The sequence below is a fragment of the Lissotriton helveticus genome, chromosome 3_1, assembly GCF_964261635.1.
Source record: "Lissotriton helveticus chromosome 3_1, aLisHel1.1, whole genome shotgun sequence".
Taxonomy (NCBI): Eukaryota; Metazoa; Chordata; class Amphibia; order Caudata; family Salamandridae; genus Lissotriton; species Lissotriton helveticus.
In genome coordinates, this window is record NC_136061.1 from 536366873 (window position 1) to 536391063 (window position 24191).

At 40.7% G+C, this 24191-nt stretch overlaps 1 protein-coding gene across 4 annotated transcripts in view; it reads left to right on the forward strand.

Moving 5' to 3' along the window:
• SLC39A10 (solute carrier family 39 member 10) overlaps positions 1 to 24191 on the forward strand; it is a 455594-nt gene that overhangs the window by 326381 nt on the left and 105022 nt on the right. For all 4 annotated transcript variants that reach the window (XM_078680416.1, XM_078680415.1, XM_078680418.1 and 1 more), the window contains one exon: positions 22871 to 22994. In XM_078680416.1, the coding sequence (XP_078536542.1) occupies positions 22871 to 22994 (124 nt within the window). The remainder of the gene's footprint in view (positions 1 to 22870; positions 22995 to 24191) is intronic.

Consider the following 24191-nt stretch of genomic DNA (forward strand, 5'->3'; position numbering starts at 1 on the left):
TAAATAAATAATGGATTGAGGACCCTACAGCTAAAAATCCCCCTTGTTCTTTTTGTTTTGTAAATAGTTCCCATGGACCAGACTCATACCGCCCTGATGAGAGTCCTTTGAGTTATAGAACGGGACTCGAAACGCGTCGGCATTTTCTTTTTCAACGACATTCAATGCCAGCGATCTATGTACACTAATTAGTTTACATCCTTCTGACTTGTATATAAGCGGATTGATTTTGTACCGGGTTGATACATTTTCTAAAGAGTTTTTTCAAATTGGTGGTCTGATATTTATTAATGAGACTGTAATAATGAGTAACAGTTCCATGTTTTCTCAAAACTGTGAGCACACTGTTATTGTTTATTGAATTATTTGTTCACTAATGTGTTTATTCCACTGTAAATATTTATGACTTGTTTTCTAATTTGTGCAATGTGTCACTATATGGCAATACATGAAGTTGATGACGATCTTTGGTTTGTCTATACAAAATAATCAAAAATTAAAATAAAAGAAACTGACAGAATTCAATGTCAGGATAGACTAATACATTTTGGTTTATCCTTAGTCTACATTTATTGTGTAATTTATAATAGAGGCTTAGGTAAAACCCCCCCAATTTCTACAGTACATGAGCTTTAGGCATGCAGTAAGACAATGTAAGGTGTGAGTAACAAAGCATCTGGACCTGGCAATTAAAATAGCTATGATACACAGGGTAAAAAAGTACCAGAAATGTCATGTGTCCCAGTTAGGCCTAGTAGGACCCGTTCCATTTTACATGGACACAGCTTTTTCCTAAAGTTGCCTTCACTTTGCCATATTGACGTTTGACACACTTTTGCATATGCTACACTTGGGTTACTTTCTTTGAAACACCGACGTTGCTGATACAAATAAACTTCATGAGAACTCTACCACATTGCTTTGTCATTGTGTACAAGGTCCTCATGTGCGTTGTGCAAATGTATTTGTTATTTACGTCCACATGGTGACACAGCTATCTGTGGAATACAAACAATGGCAGCTTGATCACAATCTCAGCCCAAGGCAAGGATACTGTTTTATATATATATATATATATAGATATATAAATGTTTGTTTCCGAGTATAATCAGAGGTGCGCTTCGTCTGACTTCAAGGAGTCCCTGCATGCTGAAGCTTTCACCCAGGAGCTGACTTGCATCTCCCTGAGGGGTGTCCAGTTCATAACCAAGATGGGTTCCTACATTCTTACCCATTAGGCAACTGGGTTTTATCATCCAGTAAGGGGTTTCTTGGCAGAACATACACTTTCACCCTAGACACGTAGGTTAGGGTTTGCATAGTAGGAGTACGCTAGATTGTTATAAAGTTGCATATGCCTTCATATATACATTGTCTTGTAGTGTAGTTCCTATTATCCCAATAGGCTCTGCGCATTGGAATAATATCTTCAATAGTATAGACGTAGGACAGAGGTTAACTAGGTCTTCTACTGTCGATATTAGACTTAAAGTTTAATGTTTGCCAGCTAGCTCAGAGTTCACTAGAAACTTTCTCGAATAGACAAGGAGGAGTTTAACCTCCCTGGATAGACAAGAAGGGATTTAGTTTCTGACAACCATAGAACATGACAACTTTGCTCTCCCCTAATCTAGAGTGTATCTCTAGAGTCGTGTGAAAACAAAAGACAACTTATTTTACTCAGTCAGTTCAGTGCATTCTTAGTTTCACCAGATTGTAGAGAAAAGGAAGAGATGGGCGTGTTCAATAAAAAGATGTTATTTATTGATCAGTCTCTTTTCTCATACAAGAGAAATGAATCGCTATTATTGCAATACTTATAGTTAAGTAAAGTGCATACAGTAATAACAGAATTATAAAATAATACTGTAAAAGCATTGATATGGTTTCTTAGCCATATGATACTTAAAATGGATAAAATAGATACATACATATATACATTGACTAATCGTACTCAACTGGTGCTTCTAACTACGCCTACCCCAATGTACCTGACCTAAGCCTAATACGTGGGCGGGAGTAGATAAGTAGCAGTTTAAGTTAAGTTTGTTTTGCCAAGAGTCTGCTTCAAGAATTCTCTACAAAGGGTTATTCAGTTCAGTACCTGGGATTTAGAAGGCTGGAGGGTTGGTATCTCTATCTCAGGGCTTGATATTCCAGCTGCCTGCAAGGGCGGCTTGGAAGCGCCGGAGCTGGATTTCTCGGCAGGAGAAAAGGCAGCTTCTCTCTCTCAGCGCGTCAGAAAGGAGGGGCAGCGTCTGTGGGCTTCGCGGTCAGCTGTGCTCCTCGGCAAGTCTCGCTGCTCCAATCTTGTCACCACCTCGTGTGTTTGCTTAAGGCAATGTCGGTATTATTTATACCTGAAAGGTGTCGAGATTGACGTAAGGATGGACATAAATACGTCAATAAGGATGTCATACGAACTGATCGTTCGCACATTCTTTACTGAAGTTCTCGGTTAAATCAAAACAATGGCTGTGGGGATTTCCCAGGTCGTGGTAGGTTTGATTTGTTTTGAGAACACCGTATGCCTATTAGGGGGCTGGAGAAATAGTGCTTGCCTAATGAGATGGCATGCGCTATGACCTAATCAGATAACGGGCTTCTGTGCCGTTGTTTGGCTAATCAGATAACTGGTTTCTGTGCAGTTGAATGGCTGCTAGTTAATTATTAACCAGACAAGGGTCAGAAATAGGGGGATCGATACAGTACCCATAGTAAATACATCACACCCACTCCAAGTAATCTATGTCCATATTTACAAATCTAGGCATAGTAAACAAAACTAGTAGTGCATGTGTATACCAAACCACCCCAAAATACAATCAAATGCATTCTGAAAATTGGAAATGCGAAATACACGAAAAGATGAGTATAGTTACTATATGCACTTCAAGCAGTATAATAATGCTAAATGTAATACGCGTATTTTGAAATCCGCATGAACGAAATGCGGAAATTACACATGAAATGGCTCTTAATACAGAAGAAAAGGTCGAGACCATCTCATCACAAAAATCATAATACTTGCGAACATGCTAGAGGGTAGCTAATGTCTCTAGAGTAGCTAAAAATAGAAACTTTGTTCTCTAAGAATAGTTTTACTTTAAGCAGAAGATAAGTGTCCCAAAAAATCGTAAATATGTTTGGAAATGGAAGGGGAAAAAAAAATGTCTCGCTCTCCGTAAAAACTGGTGAGAAAATTTCTTATTGCTTTATTTTCAAAGTTGAAGGCCAAATTCAGGGTGTATGGAACGCCGTGTGCTAGTTTGTTCAAAGTCATTCTTTCTGCTCTGGTGAAAACATCATATTGTTGAGACTTTCGAAAAAACTGTCAACTGCTTCTTGCGAAAGTTCCACTAACTCGGAAAAATTTTGTAACATGCATTCATGAGCATGATTGCCTTCATTGATGTTTCGATCAGCATAGCTGACAGAAGGTCGTACCTGATCGATGCTGCTTTCATCTTGTACTTCACAACTCTTCAATCGTAGTGGTGAAGTCTCCACGAATGCCGTCATCAGGATTGGTAGCCGCTGGGGACAGCACAATGCATGAGCCGTTACCGGACCCAACAAAGTCTCTGCGTCCATTGGCACATCCGATTGTAGTGTCAGACAGGTGTCCAACACGCATTCTTCGCCGCATAGCAAGCTCCTTAATACAGGCATAACACAACTTTGCCACATCGGTCTAAATGAAAGAAACCAAGTCATGTTTAAATCTCGTAGCCGTGCTAGTCCAAGGACTTTAGTTATGCGGTCCCGGTAGCCAATAGCTCGGATTGTTTCTTCCATTATCGCTGGTGTCTTGGCTGTGACGTGGTTTGCCATAGCGAAGTAACAGGATCAAAAATAGGATGCCTGCCACTAGTCCCAAAAGGAGAGGAAGTCCGCCAAAGATGGAATGGACAAAATCAGGAAAAATACCCAGGATGGCTTTGAATGGGGTTAAAGCTCCCGAAAACACTGTCTTAAATACACTCGCGATTCCACTTGTATCAGAAATATTTAAGATTTCGCTCAGTATTTCTGCGAAATGTATGGGGGAATTAGTTGCTAACAGTGAATGAATCTCAGCAGTTGTCCTTGCAACTTGGAGATCATAAGTTTCTTTTGATGACGTTAACATGGTTGGCGTCTGTAGGAGCACTGTCTTCATTCTGCTTAAAGTATCAATTCGAATAGAAGAAATTTTCAAACTGGGCCATAACCTTGCCTCCCTGTCTCGGGCATCGTTTGGGAACAATACTCGTTCACAGCACATGACCTTCGTAGTCACGGTTATGAGATAAGGTTTTCCGGGCAACAGACTGCAACATCTGCGATCTACAATTAGAATGTAACTCCCGTTCGAGAGTCTCCTAAAGAATGGTTCTATTTGTGTTGCAGGTGTGCCTAGCTGGTGACATGAAAGGTTATTTGAAGTCCCTTCACATGCTCCATGCAAACTAATACCCTGACACAGAAGTGTACCGCTTAGTGACCTTTCACAATTATTGCCACTAAGGAACACACTTTGTCCTTTATTACTAACACATGCGTGTGTATAGGGCAAGTTCCATGTTGACTTAATGTATCCTTTACCCAACCTTTCATACTGGCCTGCCTGTATATATTTTTGGCAGTATTGAAACTGGAAAGTTGTTATCGGAATATTTATTATCCCATGTATTATCCATTCAATGACAGGTCGTTATGACATTGTCAATGGTAATCTCTCAAGTTTTTCAATGCTCAGAATTGTATAGTCAGCACCCTTCTGTGCCAAACTGATTTGTTTATCAGTAAGGTTAAAGATATTAAATAATGACGTTGTGTTGATTAAACGCCAAGGCACATAGCCTGAACGCAGATTTTGTAACGTCCAGCCAAGTTGTACAATAGAACGCAATTGGGACTGACCATGTTGTAACATCAGTAAGTCTTGCGATATTATATCGATTGCTGAAGACACAATACTGTCCAGTGAATATATTCTGGAGGACAGAGTCATTAACCCATTGTCCACAACAGAAAGTGATTTTTCCAAATTAATACGGTCAATTTCCCGTATTTTTTCTGCTGTCTCAATTTGAGTTACTTTCCAAGCTTCATTGTAAGCTGCATATATAGAGGCCGCTATGAAACGTTTTTGACGCTGTTTGCGTGGTCCCATAATGAAATCACGCAAGTCAGCACCCTCTTGAAGTAAAGTTAGATGTTGCTTAACTTCTGCCAGTGTGGATGTTTGTAGCCATTGAAGGCAGAACTTGCCCACACTGTAAGTAGTTACTATCCCTGGATGTTGTCTTTGGGAATATCTAGGGTCTGGCCTGGTCAATTTGAACCCCTGTATTTTGTTCAGGAATCTGTCTTGACAGTTATTTGTGTCTGTGGGCCAGATCAACCATTGTTTCCAATCAGGATGTGTTCTGTTTTGGTTTAAAATATGGTTCACGTCTATCTCAACATCTATAGAGCTATTACTGTTCGTTGTTGGCTTTGGAATAGACGGTTTGTTTAAGTCTTTGATTTTGGCTAAGCCAAGACAGGTAGTTTGTTGAATAGTGTCATTCAAGAATATAATTTGTTCTGGGATCATACAGGCTCTGAACAATGATTCTATACCTTGTACTTGCCAATCTTTTGTACCCCAAACAGTTTTTGTTTCAATGTTATTGTTCCAGAAATCAAAACCAAATGTATTCATTTGCTCAAAAAATGAATCTGAATATATCAATTTCGTGTTTGTAAGCATGGTCTTCATACCTGTCTTATTCGACAATTTGAAATAAAATGTTTCTGCATTACTTGTGTTAAACCCTGAAAAATATGCACATTTATCATAAAATGTTTTAGAACTACCCTTTGGAGTAGCACAATGTTCCCATTGGTTATAATTTAAAACATTTCTAGGTTGTGCAGATTTATGGAGATAATGGTTACCATAGTGGTTGTAGCAGAACATTTGATCATAATTAGACGAACCCTGCAAATAATCATGTTCTGTAAATTTAGCAGACATTACTAGGTCAGACATCATATCATTTATACTTTCAAAGTCCCAATCATCAGCGAATGTGCTTGGTTTTACAAAGTCACTAAACGAGATCTTAAATTGATGTGGATACTTCAGGATTTCAACCGGGCCATAGATTTCATAATCAGTATTGTCCCATGCTACACCGCCTGGTATAGGATTGGCTGTGAAGTTCACTGAAGAAAGTTCTCTTTTCTTGACGTGTGAAGATGTTTGTGGTTTAAGGACCAAGTTGATTTTCTGGCTTGCTGTGTCCATTTTTGTATATTTTCCCTCAATTAAATGTCCCAAGCATAGTACCATGATGAGCCAAAGTATGAGGATAAATGCACCTAATGTCACCCAGATTTCAATCCATGGAGAAGTCAGATAGGTTCCCTTTAGTTGATGAAAAAGTTCCTTTGCTTTGTCTTTAAAAGTTTTTGTTGATGGCTGTACTTCTGGTTCACTTGGATCTTCTGAAACATCATCGAAGTTAATGAAGTAGCCGGATGCCGTTCTGTCAATTGTTCCAATTGCTTCTGGATTACTTTTTGTTTTTGGATTTTGCTTTATTTCATTAGCAAAGTCTGTAGTTACATCATCGTAGGTTGTTGTTCCTTGATGAAAAGTTTTTATTTGGGTTTTAAGAGGTTCAAGTTCCATTGCTTTGTTGCATAGTCCTTGTTGTTTCACTGTAGATTTTCCAAATGTGATCAGTCTTTCAGTTTGAACCTCTGTGGATGTAGCAAACTTTGGTGTTCTGCTACTTCTTGGGAGTCCACTTGGCCTACTATTTGTTATCGGCCACATGATTGTGGTTTAACCAGGTCGATGGATATGACTCGGTTCTCCTTTTTACCAGCAAGGGGCGGTAGTACTACTGATCTTGTCCCGTTGATAGACAAGACAGGAACTGCTTTTCTGTAAGAAGGCCCAAATTCCTTCTTTACCGCGATCTTCTCTCTGACCAGATCCCCGACTTTTGGAATCCAGACAGGCCTTGCTGAGACAGGTGGTTTTTCTTCAGTGGTTGCTGGCTGCCGTTTCAACTTTATGTTGCTCAGGTCTTTTCTTGTTTCATTTAAGTCCTGTAAAATAGCCAAGCGATCTTTGATATCAAAGCATTTTTCTTTAACCACTGAAGTCTGACTATCTAAGTCCTGGATTAACATTCTAGTCCCAAACAATAGTTCGTACGGACTGAGTCCTTTCAGAGAATTTCTTGGCAGGTTATTTAGACTACGTTGGACACTTATTAAATGTTTGACCCACCCAACTCCTCAACCTAATATCTTTGCTGTTATAGATTGCTTTATGCCTTGGTTTTTTCTTTACACCATCCCGTTTCCCTCAGGAAGGAAGTGAGAAGAGTCCCGCAATGCAATGTTCATTCTGACCAGTCACCCCCCATAAGCTGTTTTTAGAGCTAAAGGAAAGATTTTGGTCAGAACGTAACATGCTTCTAGCGTATATGCCATTCTAGACTCGCAAAACTTTGTATAACAGTTCCGAAGTCAGCCGAAAGTTGGGGTCTACATTATAAGTGAAGATAGTCTCTACATGTTAATACGACGCATTATTCATACTGTGTTTTTATTATTTTTTTTGTTGATTTGATACATTCTGGAGTGAAACGCCATGGTAGTAAACCGTTTCTCTCGCTACTGCGATCTCTGTTGCAGTCTGGGAAGTTTTTTACAATAATGTGATGATGCAGGCTCATGCCTGGCCACCAGTACACTGATTGTAATTCTTCCAGAGAATCTTTTAGCTTAAGGTGTCTGAGACCCTCACCCATATGTGCGTCTGCTATTAACAAGCCTCTCCTGTCCGTGTTTGGAATTACTCTATCCCCCACTCCAGGGATTCAAGCAAAAGGGACTGAGTTTGCATCGATTATGTATGTATAATTGAGTGGGTAATTGATCGGTAGCGCTGAGCAGTCGCCTTTTGATGACGTTTTGACTGCCAGCACAGTTTCTCCGTCAATGTATTTTACTGTACGCTTTTTTGTAGCTACGGAAGCCGATTTAGTTGCTACCGCTGTGGCTGTCTCAGCCAATGAATTCCCTGCAACGTGAACGCCATCACGCTGATGACTCAGTGAATGTATCACGTGAGTTTTTGGTAGTTCTTTCTGTAAAAGAACTACTTGTTCTCAAAGCACTTTTTGCTTTATTGTTGCACCTGTGTCATCTTTGTAACCGTTTTGAATCCATTCTGTAAATCGTTATTGTATGATTTGACGCAGTAATACGAATCGCACACTATAAGTGTCGGGAATTCGCGATCGGCATTATCTAGCGCCATTTTTAACACTATTATTTCAGTTTGTTGTTCTGAATTATTTTCTACTGAGTGTGTTTTTGTAAGTAGAGGTCTTAATTTACCTGCGCGCCACACTTCTTTTACAATTTCGCATGTGGCGTTGTAAGCCAGCTCTCCCCAAACTGAGGGTTGAGCATGACCGTCTGTATATATTACACAGGCGTACTGTCGTAAAGGCAGAATGTCGATTGGCAGAGGGTATTCTCTCTCATATTCTAGATATTTTAATTCTTTCATTTCCGGGTCAAAATAGTATTTTACTTTGTCTGTAGCAACAGAATTTACCCATTGTATCCATTCTGGATTCAGTGCCGTTGTCGGTAAATTACATGGTGTTGTTAATGCCTCAAAGCTGATTCTGCTGTTCTGACTGTAACCTGTCTACCGTCGGCTTGGTATTTTTCTTTTGCTACAGCTGTTTGAACCGCATGAACAATGTTTTCCTTAATGCTGAACCTTTTTTCAGCTTCTGTGTACAAATGTGATTTGTATGCTATTGGTACCTTCTCTCCCTCATTAGAAGTCAGGTATGTGAATCCGCATCTTCCTGGGATGACTCGAATCACAAGGTTGCGTGTGTTGTCACGTGTTTGTAATTTTGTTTTAACTAACATATCTGTTTGTAAAGATCTCAAAATTTCTGTGTGTTTTTGAGTCCAATTGATTCTTTTAAAATCTGGTTTTAAAAGAATCATAGAGAGGTTTAACTCTCTCTGCATAATTTATAATGTAAGTTCTTCCGAAATTCAGGAAACCTAGAATTGATTGTAAGTTTTTTAGTGTTCTAGGTGCTTGGATTACAGCACATTTCTCTAGGAAATTGTCAGCCAGGCTTTTGCCTTCACTTGATAGTTCATATCCTAAAAACAGGACAGTTAGATGGGCAATTCTTGACTTTTTAAAGTTGGATTTGTAACCCTCTGCTGCGAACCCAAGTATTATGGTGTTCACTCTCTTCAAGTGAGTATCCAAGTCATCATCTGTTAGATAGATGTCATCGACATAAGATAATGCCTCATCATCATATATTTGTAGTAACTCTGTTACTCTTGCTGAGAATAATCCTGGGCTGTTTTTAAACCCCTGGGGCAAACAACAGAAATTGTTTTGCGCGCCATTTATTGAGAACGCGGTCAAAAATCTGCTCTCTGGTGCTATATTTTGACAGAAGAATCCATTAGAGATGTCTAATGTGGTTTTGTATTTTTTGCGCACTATGTTATTCATTAGTGCAGCACTATGCGAGTTTTGTACTGCAAAGGTTTTGCAACATGAGTTAAGGTGTCTGTAGTCCAAAACAAGACGATATGAATTGTCTGGTTTGGAGACAGGAAACAAAGGATTATTCATTTGTGAGGTGCAAGTTTCAATCACCCCCTGGTATTCAAGTTGATCTAGGATCTCTTTTACCCGTTTTTTTGCTTCTTGCTTAATTGGGTACTGCCTCTGAGCAGTAGGTTGTGATTTTAACTGGATTTTGTGAGGAGGAGAGTCCTCATCCCATCCCACATGGTTTTTATATAATGCAGGAGCTTGGGCTACTGCCCACTTTCTTGCAAGTGTATATTTTTTATGAATTGGAATATGATTTGAGAAGGCAGGCATAATTATTTCTTCGCCATGAGGGCACTCCCTGACAAACTCTGGTGGCCAGTCTCTTTCAGCTAGAAGGATGTCATAGCCCTTGGAGAGATTATCCCAAAAGAGACGCCTTATTTTCCTAGTCTTATCCCCCTCTATACGCAATGTTATTTCATATATTTTATGAGGTTTGCTAACCCTGGTATCTGCTGTTTCCACCTGAATGTATTCATTCGTGTCCACTGTCTCCAGATGATTCATAAGGATCTTGCGAGCTATGCTCACTTCTGCTGCGCTGTCTAGCATTGTCTGAGCCCATTCTCCGTTTTTCAGCTGTGTCCTCAGTATTCTCGGCATGGTTGATTACTTTAATACTGGCTACCTTCTTTTTTGGAAACTGTAATTTTTTATTTTGATGAGCAGGTTCCTTGTCTTTGGACTTGACGTGCTCTTCCCTGTGTTCTGATCGTCCTCTTCTTTCCGATTTCTGCAAGGAAGTCTGAAAAGATTGAGAGGGATGTGTATCAATATCTTGATATCTATCAGGTTTCTTCAGATTATCCCTATTTCTAAGGTTGTATTTTTTCTCAGAGTGCTCCCTCTGGGGAGACTTGTGTCCTTGGTCCGGAGATCTTTCTCTCCGCCGAGGAGACCTTCCTCTGGACTGGAATCTTTTTTCTTTAGGAGTGGATTGTTTATTTCCATCCCAGCTCTTTTTTTGAGTGTTTAGATTATTTTTAATAAATACTTTTTCAGGTTTTTCAATAAGTTGGGGTTTCACCGGTTTTCCACCCAAACTATCTCTTCCTAGTTCTTCATAGGATTTTTCTATGATTCTGGCAATTTCAACTGGTTGGTCTGCTATATCTGTCTCTTTCAACCTCTGGCGGATCGCCACATTTGCTGCTTCTCCCTTTATATTTGCTAATAATATTGCAGAGACCTGCTTGAAGTCTTTTAGTAATTTCATACCAAGAGTTAAGGCAGGTTCTGGACCGTATTCATCTTGAATTTGTTTTAGCACATCTGGTATTACTGACATGGATGGAACACCATGTGTTTTTGTGTAAATGGAAGCAAAGACTGTACCCCAAGTGTCACAGTCCTCCACATGTGGTGCGATTCCCATTGGAAGACAGATAGTCAGAATCCTGTGTTTCTCAACCGGGGTGGTATCTGGAAATACCGCCTCTATTTGAGTGATTTTTTGTGCTAACCAGAATGGAATTTGTTCCCGTTTTGCGGGTACTTTACCTAGACAGGACTGTATGTTCTGTGGTGTAATTTTATTTGTGTTCCCCTGGTGAGGGATCAGCTGTGGAATTTTAATAGCTGGTTGGACTGTTGAAGTCCGCATTACATATTGGACTAATTGTCTGTGTATTTTAATTAATTGTTTTAGCTGTGCTAAAAAGTTCTGGTGCAGACATTTCTTCAATGTCTGGATGTGGTGTGTATCCGGCTAGGACCGGCCACGTTGCTCCTGGTCTACCTAGTGGACCGAGCCTGGTGATGTGATTATTATGTTTTAGGGCGCCATTAAACCAGAGCAGGTGCTCTTGGTATTTGAGTGGTATTTCCACCTCCTCGAAAGGAGTGTACTCATTAGGAGGTTCCTCTATTTTGTAATAGTGGAAGTCCTTTGTTACAGCGTTTGCTGCTGGAAAGTTTATCCATGAATAGAATACCTCTGTCTGCCGATATTCGTGTGCCTCAATTACGAATATGACTGTACCACCTCTCGGTGTCAGCCCATTTTCTATAAGTTTTAAAGTTATAGATTTCCTTATGTTGACCGGGATGAGTATTGCCTCCGGGTCTTGCTGTAGGAGACTATTGTCAGCCGCTAGGAGTTGAGCTGCTATTCTAGCTGTCTCCCTTCTTCATTTTCTGACATTCTACTGTCAAGAAGATTTTGTTTATTTGCAGATCAGGTTTCTATGGAAACAAAGATTAGATGCACAATATTTTGGAACAGTGTATCCTTCAACGTTGAATAAACCAAGAACCATACATAGGAGTCTCCTCCTACTAAGTTTGGCGGATTTAACCTTTCACCCACTCCAGACGTCTTTGGAGTATTATGGGGAAAAAGGGGTCTGTGTGAAAAAGCACGACTGAGTTACTCTAATGTCTTACGTTAGATTTATCGCCTATCCAAACCGTTGGGCGCCATGTAGTGTAGTTCCTATTATCCCAATAGGCTCTGCGCATTGGAATAATATCTTCAATAGTATAGACGTAGGACAGAGGTTAACTAGGTCTTCTACTGTCGATATTAGACTTAAAGTTTAATGTTTGCCAGCTAGCTCAGAGTTCACTAGAAACTTTCTCGAATAGACAAGGAGGAGTTTAACCTCCCTGGATAGACAAGAAGGGATTTAGTTTCTGACAACCATAGAACATGACAACTTTGCTCTCCCCTAATCAAGAGTGTATCTCTAGAGTCGTGTGAAAACAAAAGACAACTTATTTTACTCAGTCAGTTCAGTGCATTCTTAGTTTCACCAGATTGTAGAGAAAAGGAAGAGACGGGCGTGTTCAATAAAAAGATGTTATTTATTGATCAGTCTCTTTTCTCATACAAGAGAAATGAATCGCTATTATTGCAATACTTATAGTTAAGTAAAGTGCATACAGTAATAACAGAATTATAAAATAATACTGTAAAAGCATTGATATGGTTTCTTAGCCATATGATACTTAAAATGGATAAAATAGATACATACATATATACATTGACTAATCGTACTCAACTGGTGCTTCTAACTACGCCTACCCCAATGTACCTGACCTAAGCCTAATACGTGGGCGGGAGTAGATAAGTAGCAGTTTAAGTTAAGTTAGTTTTGCCAAGAGTCTGCTTCAAGAATTCTCTACAAAGGGTTATTCAGTTCAGTACCTGGGATTTAGAAGGCTGGAGGGTTGGTATCTCTATCTCAGGGCTTGATATTCCAGCTGCCTGCGAGGGCGGCTTGAAAGCGCCGAGCTGGATTTCTCGGCAGGAGAAAAGGCAGCGTCTCTCTCTCAGCGCGTCAGAAAGGAGGGGCAGCGTCTGTGGGCTTCGCGGTCAGCTGGGCTCCTCGGCAAGTCTCGCTGCTCCAATCTTGTCACCACCTCGTGTGTTTGCTTAAGGCAATGTCGGTATTATTTATACCTGAAAGGTGCCGAGATTGACGTAAGGATGGACATAAATACGTCAATAAGGATGTCATACGAACTGATCGTTCGCACATTCTTTACTGAAGTTCTCGGTTAAATCAAAACAATGGCTTTGGGGATTTCCCAGGTCGTGGTAGGTTTGATTTGTTTTGAGAACACCGTATGCCTATTAGGGGGCTGGAGAAATAGTGCTTGCCTAATGAGATGGCATGCGCTATGACCTAATCAGATAACGGGCTTCTGTGCCGTTGTTTGGCTAATCAGATAACGGGTTTCTGTGCAGTTGAATGGCTGCTAGTTAATTATTAACCAGACAAGGGTCAGAAATAGGGGGATTGATACAGTACCCATAGTAAATACATCACAGTCTCAGCAAGATGGTGGAACTCTTCATCCTGTTAACTGTTTTAACATTTATTATAACTTTCGTCTGTTTCTATTTATTAATCATTGCTGCACATATTTTCTATACAAGAATCACTTTGGTTCAATAAATATTGAAAACGTTGCTTCGTGTATTCCTTGTATATTTCTCTGAGCAACATAGAGCACGAGTGTCTGAGCAAAAGGACTGAGTCTGTCACCATGGTTCCTGATGGAACATGGTTGTCCTGTTCAGAAGTTGCCACAACTGTTCGCTCCATGTCTAGGATAGGGAGCCTTCAAGTGGCACTGTGAGCTAGCTGGTCTAAGGGACAACATATCCTGCGTGGATGCATGGAATCAGTCTAGCACCATCCTAAGTTTGTCTTCCACAAACACGCAGTTCCCACTGATTAGTGGAAACTACACAACAGAAAAAGGCATGACTAAAGCTGCAGACAATATGGGATCTGTGAGAAGGGTGTGGATGGTCCTCCTCTCCTGCGTTGTTTCTGAGGAGCAAAGAAAGACATATCTAAAATATCTGGTGATGTTCTCTATTAACAATGAGATGTTATTTCCTTCAATGACCTGCTGGGTTGTTAGTCATGTGCTGTCATTACATTTAATATAATCAAAGGCGAATTAGTACCTTTGACCAAAAAAGAGGAAGGTTTGCCAGGTTTCAGAGTGTTGTCCAGGAAGAGTATGGTTTTGACTTTGGGATCTACTATTACCTGGTGGACAGTGGGGGACCTGTTGGCACAGTGAACGAAGTGTGTGCTCAGTTCAGTCACCAGAAGCGATTCATGCATCCCCCTTGAAGTCGGTATGTTGCAGCCTCCTGCACCTTACCCTGTTTATTATGCAGGCTCCCTGCTGGTCACCATTGCCGGAGGTCTCGAGCTTGACGAGCTGCTGTTATTACTATTGCATCTCTGTTTGCATGTATGTTCCTGGCTTTAACATGCACTCACCCCATAAAACTTTTGCAAGGCCCCGAACCTGCGTTTGATGCTGAACAAGTCACTCTTGCTTCACCCTGCAGCGCCCACATGCTGCAGTGCATGAAATGGCTCCGATTATCCTGCTCTATTTCTACCCCATTGAACTCTTTAGGGCCCAACTAGAATGCCTTTATCTCCATGCTAGGTCAGAGCAGTGCTTAGACCGTCAATGATGTCCTGAGGTGTCAAGAGTAAGGCAACTTTCCATATCTCTTCCACATAAATGATAGCAGCTAGTGGATTCACAAATCTTGCTACAAGGGGAGATGCACAGCCCAGCCAGGCCGAGCATGTGTGTTTATGAAGAAGATGCATGTGACAACCTAGAGCATGCTGGATTGGGACATTGATTCTTGTTTTGGGTGTAAGCTTGGGGGTCCTGGTTGTTAGTTGTTCATTTGGTGCATGCAATTGAGGGTGGGTTTGAAGGGCAGCATTTTTTGTGGTGAAGTCTTTCTTTAAATTGTTGCTTCTAAACTTTGTGCTATAATTTTTAAAAGAGAAGCTTTTTTTTAGAACAATAGCTGTAGAGCATTACAGTATTTGTTATAAGAGGGAGCTATAATTGAAAGACCATGCCCTGGTCCTGTTGGATTTGTCGGCGGCCTTCGATACGGTCCATCGCATGATTTTGGTGGACCGTTTGGAGGCCTGCGGGATACAAGGGAAAGCCCTTAACATCTTGAAAGCTTTCCTTACTAATAGGGTCCAGGTCGTGCCACTGGGGGAGTTCGAATCTAAACCTTTCATGCTACCCTGTGGGGTTCCCCAGGGATCCTGCCGAAGTCCCACCCTTTTCAATGTTTACGTTTCCTCGCTAGCCCCAGTTATTCGATGGTATGGGTTTGAACTTACATCTTACGCGGATGATACGCAGATTCTGGTGTCACTGCTACCAGGTAAAGAGGATGGTGTTGGCCTGAAATTGCAAGAGTGTATGTCAGCAGTTAGTAACTGGGTGGCCGGAAATTGTTTAAAATTAAATTTGACTAAAACCGAAGTTTTACTTTTCGGCTCCAGCGATAACTTTTAGAGTCCTAACTGGTGGCCTGAAGAGATTTGGCACTCCCCCCCCCCCCCCCCCCCCCCCCCATTCCAGTCACGAAGGTCAAGAATCTAGGGGTTCTGATTGACGATCAGCTTACCTTTAGACCCCAGGTTAATGCAATGACATCATCCATCCACTTTACATTGAAAATAATCCGGAAGATCCTTCCTTTTTTACCAGATGGGTGTAAACAGTGGTGACCACCGTGGTTTTATCTCGCCTGGATTATTGCAACAGCCTATTTCTTGCTGCTCAACAGGTGCTTCTGAACAAATTACAGGCCTTGCAAAACGCAGCAGCTCGACTCATCACAGGCTTACCAAAGTTCGCATCCGTCTCCCAGGAATTGGTGACGCTGCATTGGCTCCCAGTGCGGAAGCGGATCTCTTTCAAAGCCTTGTGTATAGTCTTCAAGGCCCTTCGAGGTATCGGCCCGTCGTTCTTAAAGCAGTACTTCCAATGGTACATGCCTGGAAGACATCTTAGGTCATCCAACATGGGGCTGATCGTGACCCCCCGGACAAGGAAAGCGCGCTGGGGAGGCAGGAGCTTTGTCCTGGGGGCAGCCAGGGCTTGGAACGCTCTGCCTTTGGTTCTTAGACATATTACAGATTTGATGGCCGATCGTAAAGGTTTGAAAATATGACTTTTCTTACATTAAACTTCAGGCTTAGGTGGAGGGAGCTTTCATTTCAGCGCCAGGACACCGTTTGGTAACAGTGCGCTCTATAAATGTTATAGATAAATAAATAAACGCTGTTTTCTGGAACTAAAGAACTGCTACCAGTAGTGAAATTATATGAGATCAAATCTTATGGCTTTTTCATTTTATATATATATATATATATATATATATATATATATATATATAATCAAGTACTCCGCTCCTGTCGTCAATTCCAGATGCACAAACATGCACGGACCACAGTAATTAGGCGCAAATTATGTATTTATTTTGAACAGTCCGTTATTGCTCCTTTCGGCCTTTGCAGGCCTTGATCACATGATGCCACTGCTTTGTGGGACAACCATATTTAAAGTGACAAGTGCTAAAATATAGCATGAATACTGAAAACACTGTTAGATTAATTCGAGATGACTGTATAGTATATACATTTATTTTCTCATGCATGCGCAGTTTAAATATAATACTTCAATGCATAACAAAAAACAAAATTGAAATTAAAAGTTCCCTTTTCTTGTTATTGCACGAGTAATTGTTAAAACATCTTTTTCTGTTAAGACTCAGTGGTAATTGACACAGGAACAGATAAAATCTGTATGTTTTAAATACAGAACATTTCAAATACAAGCTTAAAATGCCTTATACAATTAATTAAGTTTTTTCAATATTCAATCATTTGAAAGTTCAATTGATTCTTGTAAGGCGGAAAAATGAAGTATTAGTACTGATATTATTCAATACATCTCGCATTGTCATACCAGTGGTTTGTCTGTTAAAGTGCTCCTATGCAAAGTGCTGAAGTTAAAGTGCTTTGTGTCAATATCTCACACTTTGTAGTTTTTCTAAAGTGCTGAAGTGCTAATGTTAAAACCAACGGAAGTATAGCAGCTGATGTTGTTGAAGGCTACATAAATATGTAGTTCAACTCTTCTTATGTGCAAGCCTTATTGCTGAATCCTGTTTTCAAAATTTGTTTTAAAGACTTTTCGGATTAGTACTATATACTTTGTTAAGCATGATGATTGCCTTCGTGATACGTTGGCTGTTGTCAAGTAACTCACTTACAGACATGTAAATAAATCCTCAGTAGTGTTGAGTCCCCCTGGAGTCTTGAAATCTAATTCCAAAATGTATTGAGTCTCCAGTTTTCTCACCACAGCTTCCCTGTTGCCCCCTCTTCTGTTGGAGAGCACCGAATCCACAAATAATATTTGAGCGGTTTCAAATTATTATCATGCCTCTCTTTGAAGTGTTGAGCAACAAGGTAAGTTGGGTCTTGGCTAGTGATCGTCTGAATGTGTTGGAGTATCCGCTTGTGCTCCTAAAACTTAGTACTGTCCACATAGCGTAATCCACACAGACACTCCAACACATATATCACATTTTCTGTTTTACTGTCAAACACTTATTGATCTTGCAGTCTTTGTCACTGAAGGGTGTTGTATATGATGTTTTGTTTTCCCCGAATTGACAGGCTCAGCAAGTTTTACATTTAAAAAAACCTTTTCTTTGTGATAGCCAGGTGATACCTTCAGTTATTTCAGGGCTGCTTTTGACAAGTGTATTAATGATTGAGGGTGCTCTTCTGTACGTTAACGAAAGGTTTTGAGGAGGAGGTGGCCAATAGCAGGATCTTTTAAAACTTATAGCCAATTGCATCTGATGATACTTCGCAATGCTTTATCCTGTTTCATAAATGCAAGTATCAATCTGATTTGATCTTTCCCTCCTTCATCACCTTGTTTGTCAATTTCAGACAGTAGTTTACAGCCAACAAAGTCTCTGCATTTTGTGTTTGCTAACAGATCCAATCTATTCAACTGTTTTGATTTGGTGATGGCTAGATCTACAGTTTCTTGCGAGTAGCCTCGTGCTAGAAATCTGAGTTGGCTAGCCTGTTCGACCATTTGTAAGTCTGTCCTGTTGCTACAATTTCTATTTAACTGAGCATCTCCCCAAAGAGTATACTCTCTATTAGGTGCCTAGGGTGAAAGCTCGTCGGATGTAGCACAGTGTTGCCAGCTGTTTCTTTGCGGTATACTTTAGTTCCAATTTTTTTGTTTAGAATATAGAACTGTAAATCTAAAAAATTGACAGTTTTTTCATTCACTGTAGCAGTAAAATTTAAGTTGATGTCAATGTTATTGATACGAATTCCAAAGCACTTGCCTTGGTTCCTCTCCACACCACAAATACATCATCTATGAATCTTAGCCAAATCATTGCATGTTCATTCATTATTGTCCTGTGTGTTCCCATGAGAACCAGCTCCTCCTACCAGCCCATGTGGAGACAGGCATAGCTGGGCGAGAAGCTAGCACCCATGGGAACTCCACGCAATTGTTGATAGACTTCATTTTGAAACATGAACAAATTATTGTTAAGGCAGAATGTCACCTTATTGATTAACATTTTACTGTGTTGCAACAACCAGAATGGCCTGCCACCTAGGAAATATTCAAGTGCCCTTATACCGTCCTTATGATAAATGCTTGTATAAAGCGCGGTAACTTCTAATGTCCTAAGGAGGTAATCCTCTTGCCAGGTAAAATCCTTCAATCTCTGGAGAAAGTCACTCAAATCCTTGATGTAGGATGGCAATTTCTGCACATGTTCTTGTAAAAAGTAATCTATGTATTGGGAAGTACTCTCCAACAGACTTATTTGTGCAGATACAATCAGTCTTCCCGAGGGTTTAGTCCGTTTTTTGTGGACCTTAGGTATAAAGTACATCACCGGCATTGTTGGGTTATCCTTTTTGAAGAATTTGTATTTGTCCATGTTGATAAGGCTTGCACTTTTCCATGCTAACAATTTCGCATAGTATTCATTACATGTTGCACGGCCTGTTTAGGTATAGCCTTTTTTGTAACACTCCCTGTCAATCATTTGTGACAAAGCCTCCTGCAAATAATCTTCATTGGGCCAGATGATGATTTTCTCCACCTTTAGCTTAATTCCCGATTACAATTTGGTTATTCCTTTGTAACTTGCCCATCAGTTGTTGATATTGATAATTTTGTTTGCTTGTTTTTTGACTTTGCTCTTTGTACCTGATAATTAAAAATTTTGATTTGTGTTACTTAAAGATATCAATGGAATCTTGTGGCATGATTGGGTTGAAGTTGATTTTGGTTTGAACATCGTTACTGCTGACGATTTTGTGTTAATGTTGAAACCTGAGAGCGGACCTGTAATTTCTATTTGTCCTAAATTTTCACTTAGGGAACTCTGTATTTTGTATTCCTTCTGAAGTTTCTGTAACTCTCTCAGCAATGGTAAGTCTGAGATGGTCGAATTTATGTTGGTGACTCGATGCGTTTCAAATTCATTTAATTTTTTTCACAATCTTGACTGCGCATCAGATGGTATTTCTTCAACTTCAATTTGCGAACAAATGTAAACACGTCCATTCTGGTTTGTGCATAATTGAAGATACTCTCTGGGCAATATGATAGACCTAGTTATAGTAGTTGTGTTTCTGACTTGCTTAGATTAATATTTGCCAGGTTGATGATGGTTTTATTGTGAGCCATATTTGGATTTACTTGTGTCTCCATCTGCCTGTAGGTTGTTTTTTGTTTTGTTCGTTGCGGGCATGCCTTTCTCCTATCGCCGCGTAGCTTTGTATTTCTCTTTTTGCTGATTTGTTATTCACTATTCGTGGGCGGAGTGTTTGACGACTGTCCTGCTGTAAAAAATCCAGCTCCTCAGCTAATGACAGTTTTTGTAGCAATAGTCTTGTTCTTAATTGGTTCAACTCGGATTCTGATCCACTCTCCATGGCAGAACTCAGATCAGAGATTGATGTTATTTGCTAATTCTTTATTGTTTGACGGCATTTGCGTTCGATCATTCCTAGGATTGAATTTAGAGACTTTGAGTGAATCATATTTTTTAGAGAACGTAAAATGTGCCCATTCTCCTAGTTCGTTTTGTAGCTCTGAAACATGTAGACCTTTCTGACCTTAATTTTCTCCTCATCTTTGCGAAACCTGATAGTTATTTCCTCCCGCATTTTTAATGCATTTTCACTTGGTCCAATTTTGCTTAGTTCTTCATTGAGTTCATTAATCTGTTTTTGTAAATCCAAACGATCGGATTCTGCATATTTCACCAGAATTTGCACAAGCTTCCTTGAGGACTTCAAGTTACATTCAGCCCATTCTTTCATCATGGTGGGGTTAGGGTTAAGGTTTTCATTGCTCGGGCGATTAGAAATCTTAAACCCCTGGGAATTCTTCCCAATATCCGGATAGCGATGTAACAATTTATGCTCCAACCATTTTGCCTGCTTTTGTTGCATTAGTTTCTCTAGATTTCTCATCATGTCTTCGATGTTGTTTGCACTTTCTCCTTATGTTCCACTGGCCGCCTGGATCTGCTGGCTGTTTGTGAGCGAGTTGTTGAACATTTCCGTTGCTGCTGCCTCCCGGTCCCGCAGCGCGACGGTGGACATATTTGTTGTAAAATGTGTTATATTGAGGCTTGAGTATTTCGATAAATGCGCACTCCCTTCCTCAAACACACACCACCCAACCCGACTCTCCGCACTGTCCTACCTTATCGTAGCGCTTTCCGGGTCCTTCGACTCAAGCTTCGCCAATTCCGATAGGAGGACGACAGACATGCCAACCCTCCCGATTCAGGCGTGAGACTACCGATTTCAGGGCTAGTCTCCCGCCTCCCGATTCCTGCAAGCAGAAACCCGATTCCTCGGGGGTTTCAGCTGAAAGGGCTTGGTATTGTGTAAGGTGCTAATTCTTCCAGCAATATTCAGAGTGGCCATGCAGGGGCTCTAGAAGGGGTGGTAAACCAACAAAGCCTCATTAACAATCGAATGGTCTTTTAAAGACCTGTGAAGTACTGGGGGGGCGCGGCTGTGTGTGTGCTTGGGAAGCTGTTTCAGGGGCGGCGGGGGGGAGGAGGGTGCGTGGGGGGGTTTGTATGCACTGCCAGCAACCTGCCAGGCCAGTGTTCAACTCTTGCATCACCCACTCTCTGCCTGCCATTGCGCTCCACACTTCTGAAAGGTGAGAAAAAAACGTGCATTTGCGTTTCAAATGTCCGATCTTGCAGCAGCCACTTCCAACGCCCATACATGCCAGGAACCCGATTCAATGCCCCTTTCTCCCGATTTATTTATTTTAAATCTCCCTCTTTGCTCTTCTTAAATGTTGGCATGTATGGGACGATAATGCTGCCGGGGGACACACGCGGTCAATCCTTCAAAGAAAGGGTTTGATTTCCGACCTTTACAGCATCTGGTTTGGTTTCTCCTCCGTGTAGCCCAGTATCGAGAGGGGGTCCGTGTGTGGCCGAGGAAACTGTCCCGGCCAGAGGCGCAACTAGAGACAAATTTCGGGGGGGGGGGCTGAATCTTTAGGCAATCGGCAGAGTCGAGCTGCAGGGGCTCTTAGAAGGGGTGAAACAACAACAAAGAAAGCCCCATTATCATGCACAAGGTCTTTTAAAGACCTGTGAAGTGCTCTGGTGCGGCTGTGAGCGTGCCCGGGAAGTGTCTCATCCTGGGCTGCCGCACACGACGGGGGGGGGGGGGGGTCTGAAGCCCTTTGAGGCCAATGGATGTTGCGCGCCTGGTCCCCGCCGATATATCCGCTCTCGTCGTCGATTCCAGGTGCACAAACAGGCATGGACCACTGTAATTAGGTGCAAATTATGTATTAATTGTAAACAGTCCGTCGTTACGCGTTTCGGCCTTTGCATGCCTGGATCACATGACCTACTGCATTGTGGGAAAACCATATTTAAAGTGGCAAGTGCTAAAATATAGCATGAATACTGAAATCAGACTGTATGATGATTCGAGATGACTGTATAGCATATAAATTACTTTTCTCATGCAGTTTAAAGAAAAAAGAAACAAAACCCACACATACATATATATATATATATATATATATATATATATATATATATATATATATATATATATATATATATATATATATATATATATATATATATATATATATATGCAGCAACCACCGTTTCCGTCACAGGCTCGTCCTCCCACGCACAGGAAGCAGACACGGACCAAAGATATTTGGATGCTGGATTCTTTATTCTGCTGTCGCCATAACGTTTCCTTGATCACATGACCAATATATATGTATGTATGTATGCCTTTGATAATTGGCATGCACTTTTTCTCCTTTCAAACGGAAGTAGTGTTTAGGCATGTCGACTTCATACTTCTCATGGTGCGTCTTGCTCCCAACAATCTCCCTCCGACCCTTTAGCCTGTGGTCGAATAAATCACTGATCAGCTTCTTTTTGATGTGAAGTGTATGGTGAAAGCTGAACCGTTAATGCAAACATATTGTGTTCTGTAGTTTCCTTAAGGGGCTCAAGTTCAGCATTTGCAGCCACTGGCTTCTTTTTCCCTGTAATCTTCAGCCACTGTTTAGCGATATTGTTGATCTCACCTTTGATCAGCCCATAAGAGTCTTTTAGTCTCGCTGTTTTTTTTCAGTTTGCTGAGGATGTTCACCCATTAAAACTTCCTCAAGCAAGCCCTCTACCAGTGTCCATTCTGCCATAACCCCTTTGGAGGGAATAGAAAAAAAGCCTGTACACTAGTAGAGGAACAGACTCTGAATGAAGGTAACTTTGTACTTTATTACCTCCTTTTCTGCAACAGTCATTAACTGCTCTGACTTCTATTTCAGGCTAAACAAATGCGGCTCAAAAAAACACTGAAGGTTGAAGATGCAACAATTGGAAGGAAACTTTCGGACCACAAACTGAATCGAAGGTCAGATGCTGAATGGCTACAGCTTAAACCATTGGCAGGTAAATACGGTACCTTGTTAAGAAGAGGACAGTTAAAAGGTCGAAAAATAGCCTATTGGCGCATAGAGATTGATGAATATCAAAGTTTATTTATACTAAAAGTCTGTTTGTTACTCATACATAATGTATATGACTTTAAATGGATTTTTTTTATCTTCCTGTTGAAATGAACCTACATATTTTTGTCTTAATTTATATTTTTAAAGGAACAATTCTCAATTTGAAAATTGATTGAAAATGAGTCATATCTGCTACACCAATGTATTTAAACTTCTCATGCACACATACAAAACCCTACACAACACAGGACCAGAATACCTGAACAGCTGCATACACTTTCACCAACCCACCAGACACCTACGCTTTGACTCAGTCTCATTCGCACACATTCCCTGCATCTCCAAAAGCAAAACTGGAGGTCGCTAATTCTCCTACATCGCACCCAAGACATTGAATGACCTACCTCAACACATCACAGCCTCCTCCTCACTTCTTTAGTTCCACAAGAAGCTGAAGACCTGGCTCTTCCTTAAAGCACCTAGGGAACCACAAACCCACACACCTGCCATGCTCCTGTAAACCCTCTCGGGTAATTAGTGCGCTATACAAATTATTAAAACTTAATTTTGTTTCATGGAGGCAGTTTCAGAACAGGAAGGAGGGGCAGCACAAATGCAGGAAACTATTTTCTTGTCCAGTTACTGGAAACAAATGGCCCGCTCCTTCAGAATGGCGGGTCTCTGATATCATGCTAAAAGGCTCACAACTAGCTAGTACAGGTGGTCATGGTTTTCCACTCTCAGGTCCTTGGTAACAGGGCCTGGTGTTGGCGAATCTCCAATGTAAACATTTGATTTATGAGCATGTGTTGGAAGCAGCATGCGCGCAAAACTCCATCTATTCCTTCAAAGTGTTTTCCAGATTATATTAATTTAAATTTAATTTACAGGAGTATGGTGAAACAGTTTATAATGTGAGCTTCTATGTTGGGTGTCTACTACGGGGTAAAATCCCAGATGAATTGTCATTGCCTAGGAGTTCGCTGACCATATTAACAAGCATTTGCAATGCAATAGGTCTCGCATTAGGAAAGTTTGAGCTATTGGTATTGTAAATGACACATTTTTTATTAATGTGTTGGTTTTGAAAATAGCTAAATTAATAGCTTTGTCATTTACAATGCCAATAGTTTTAACT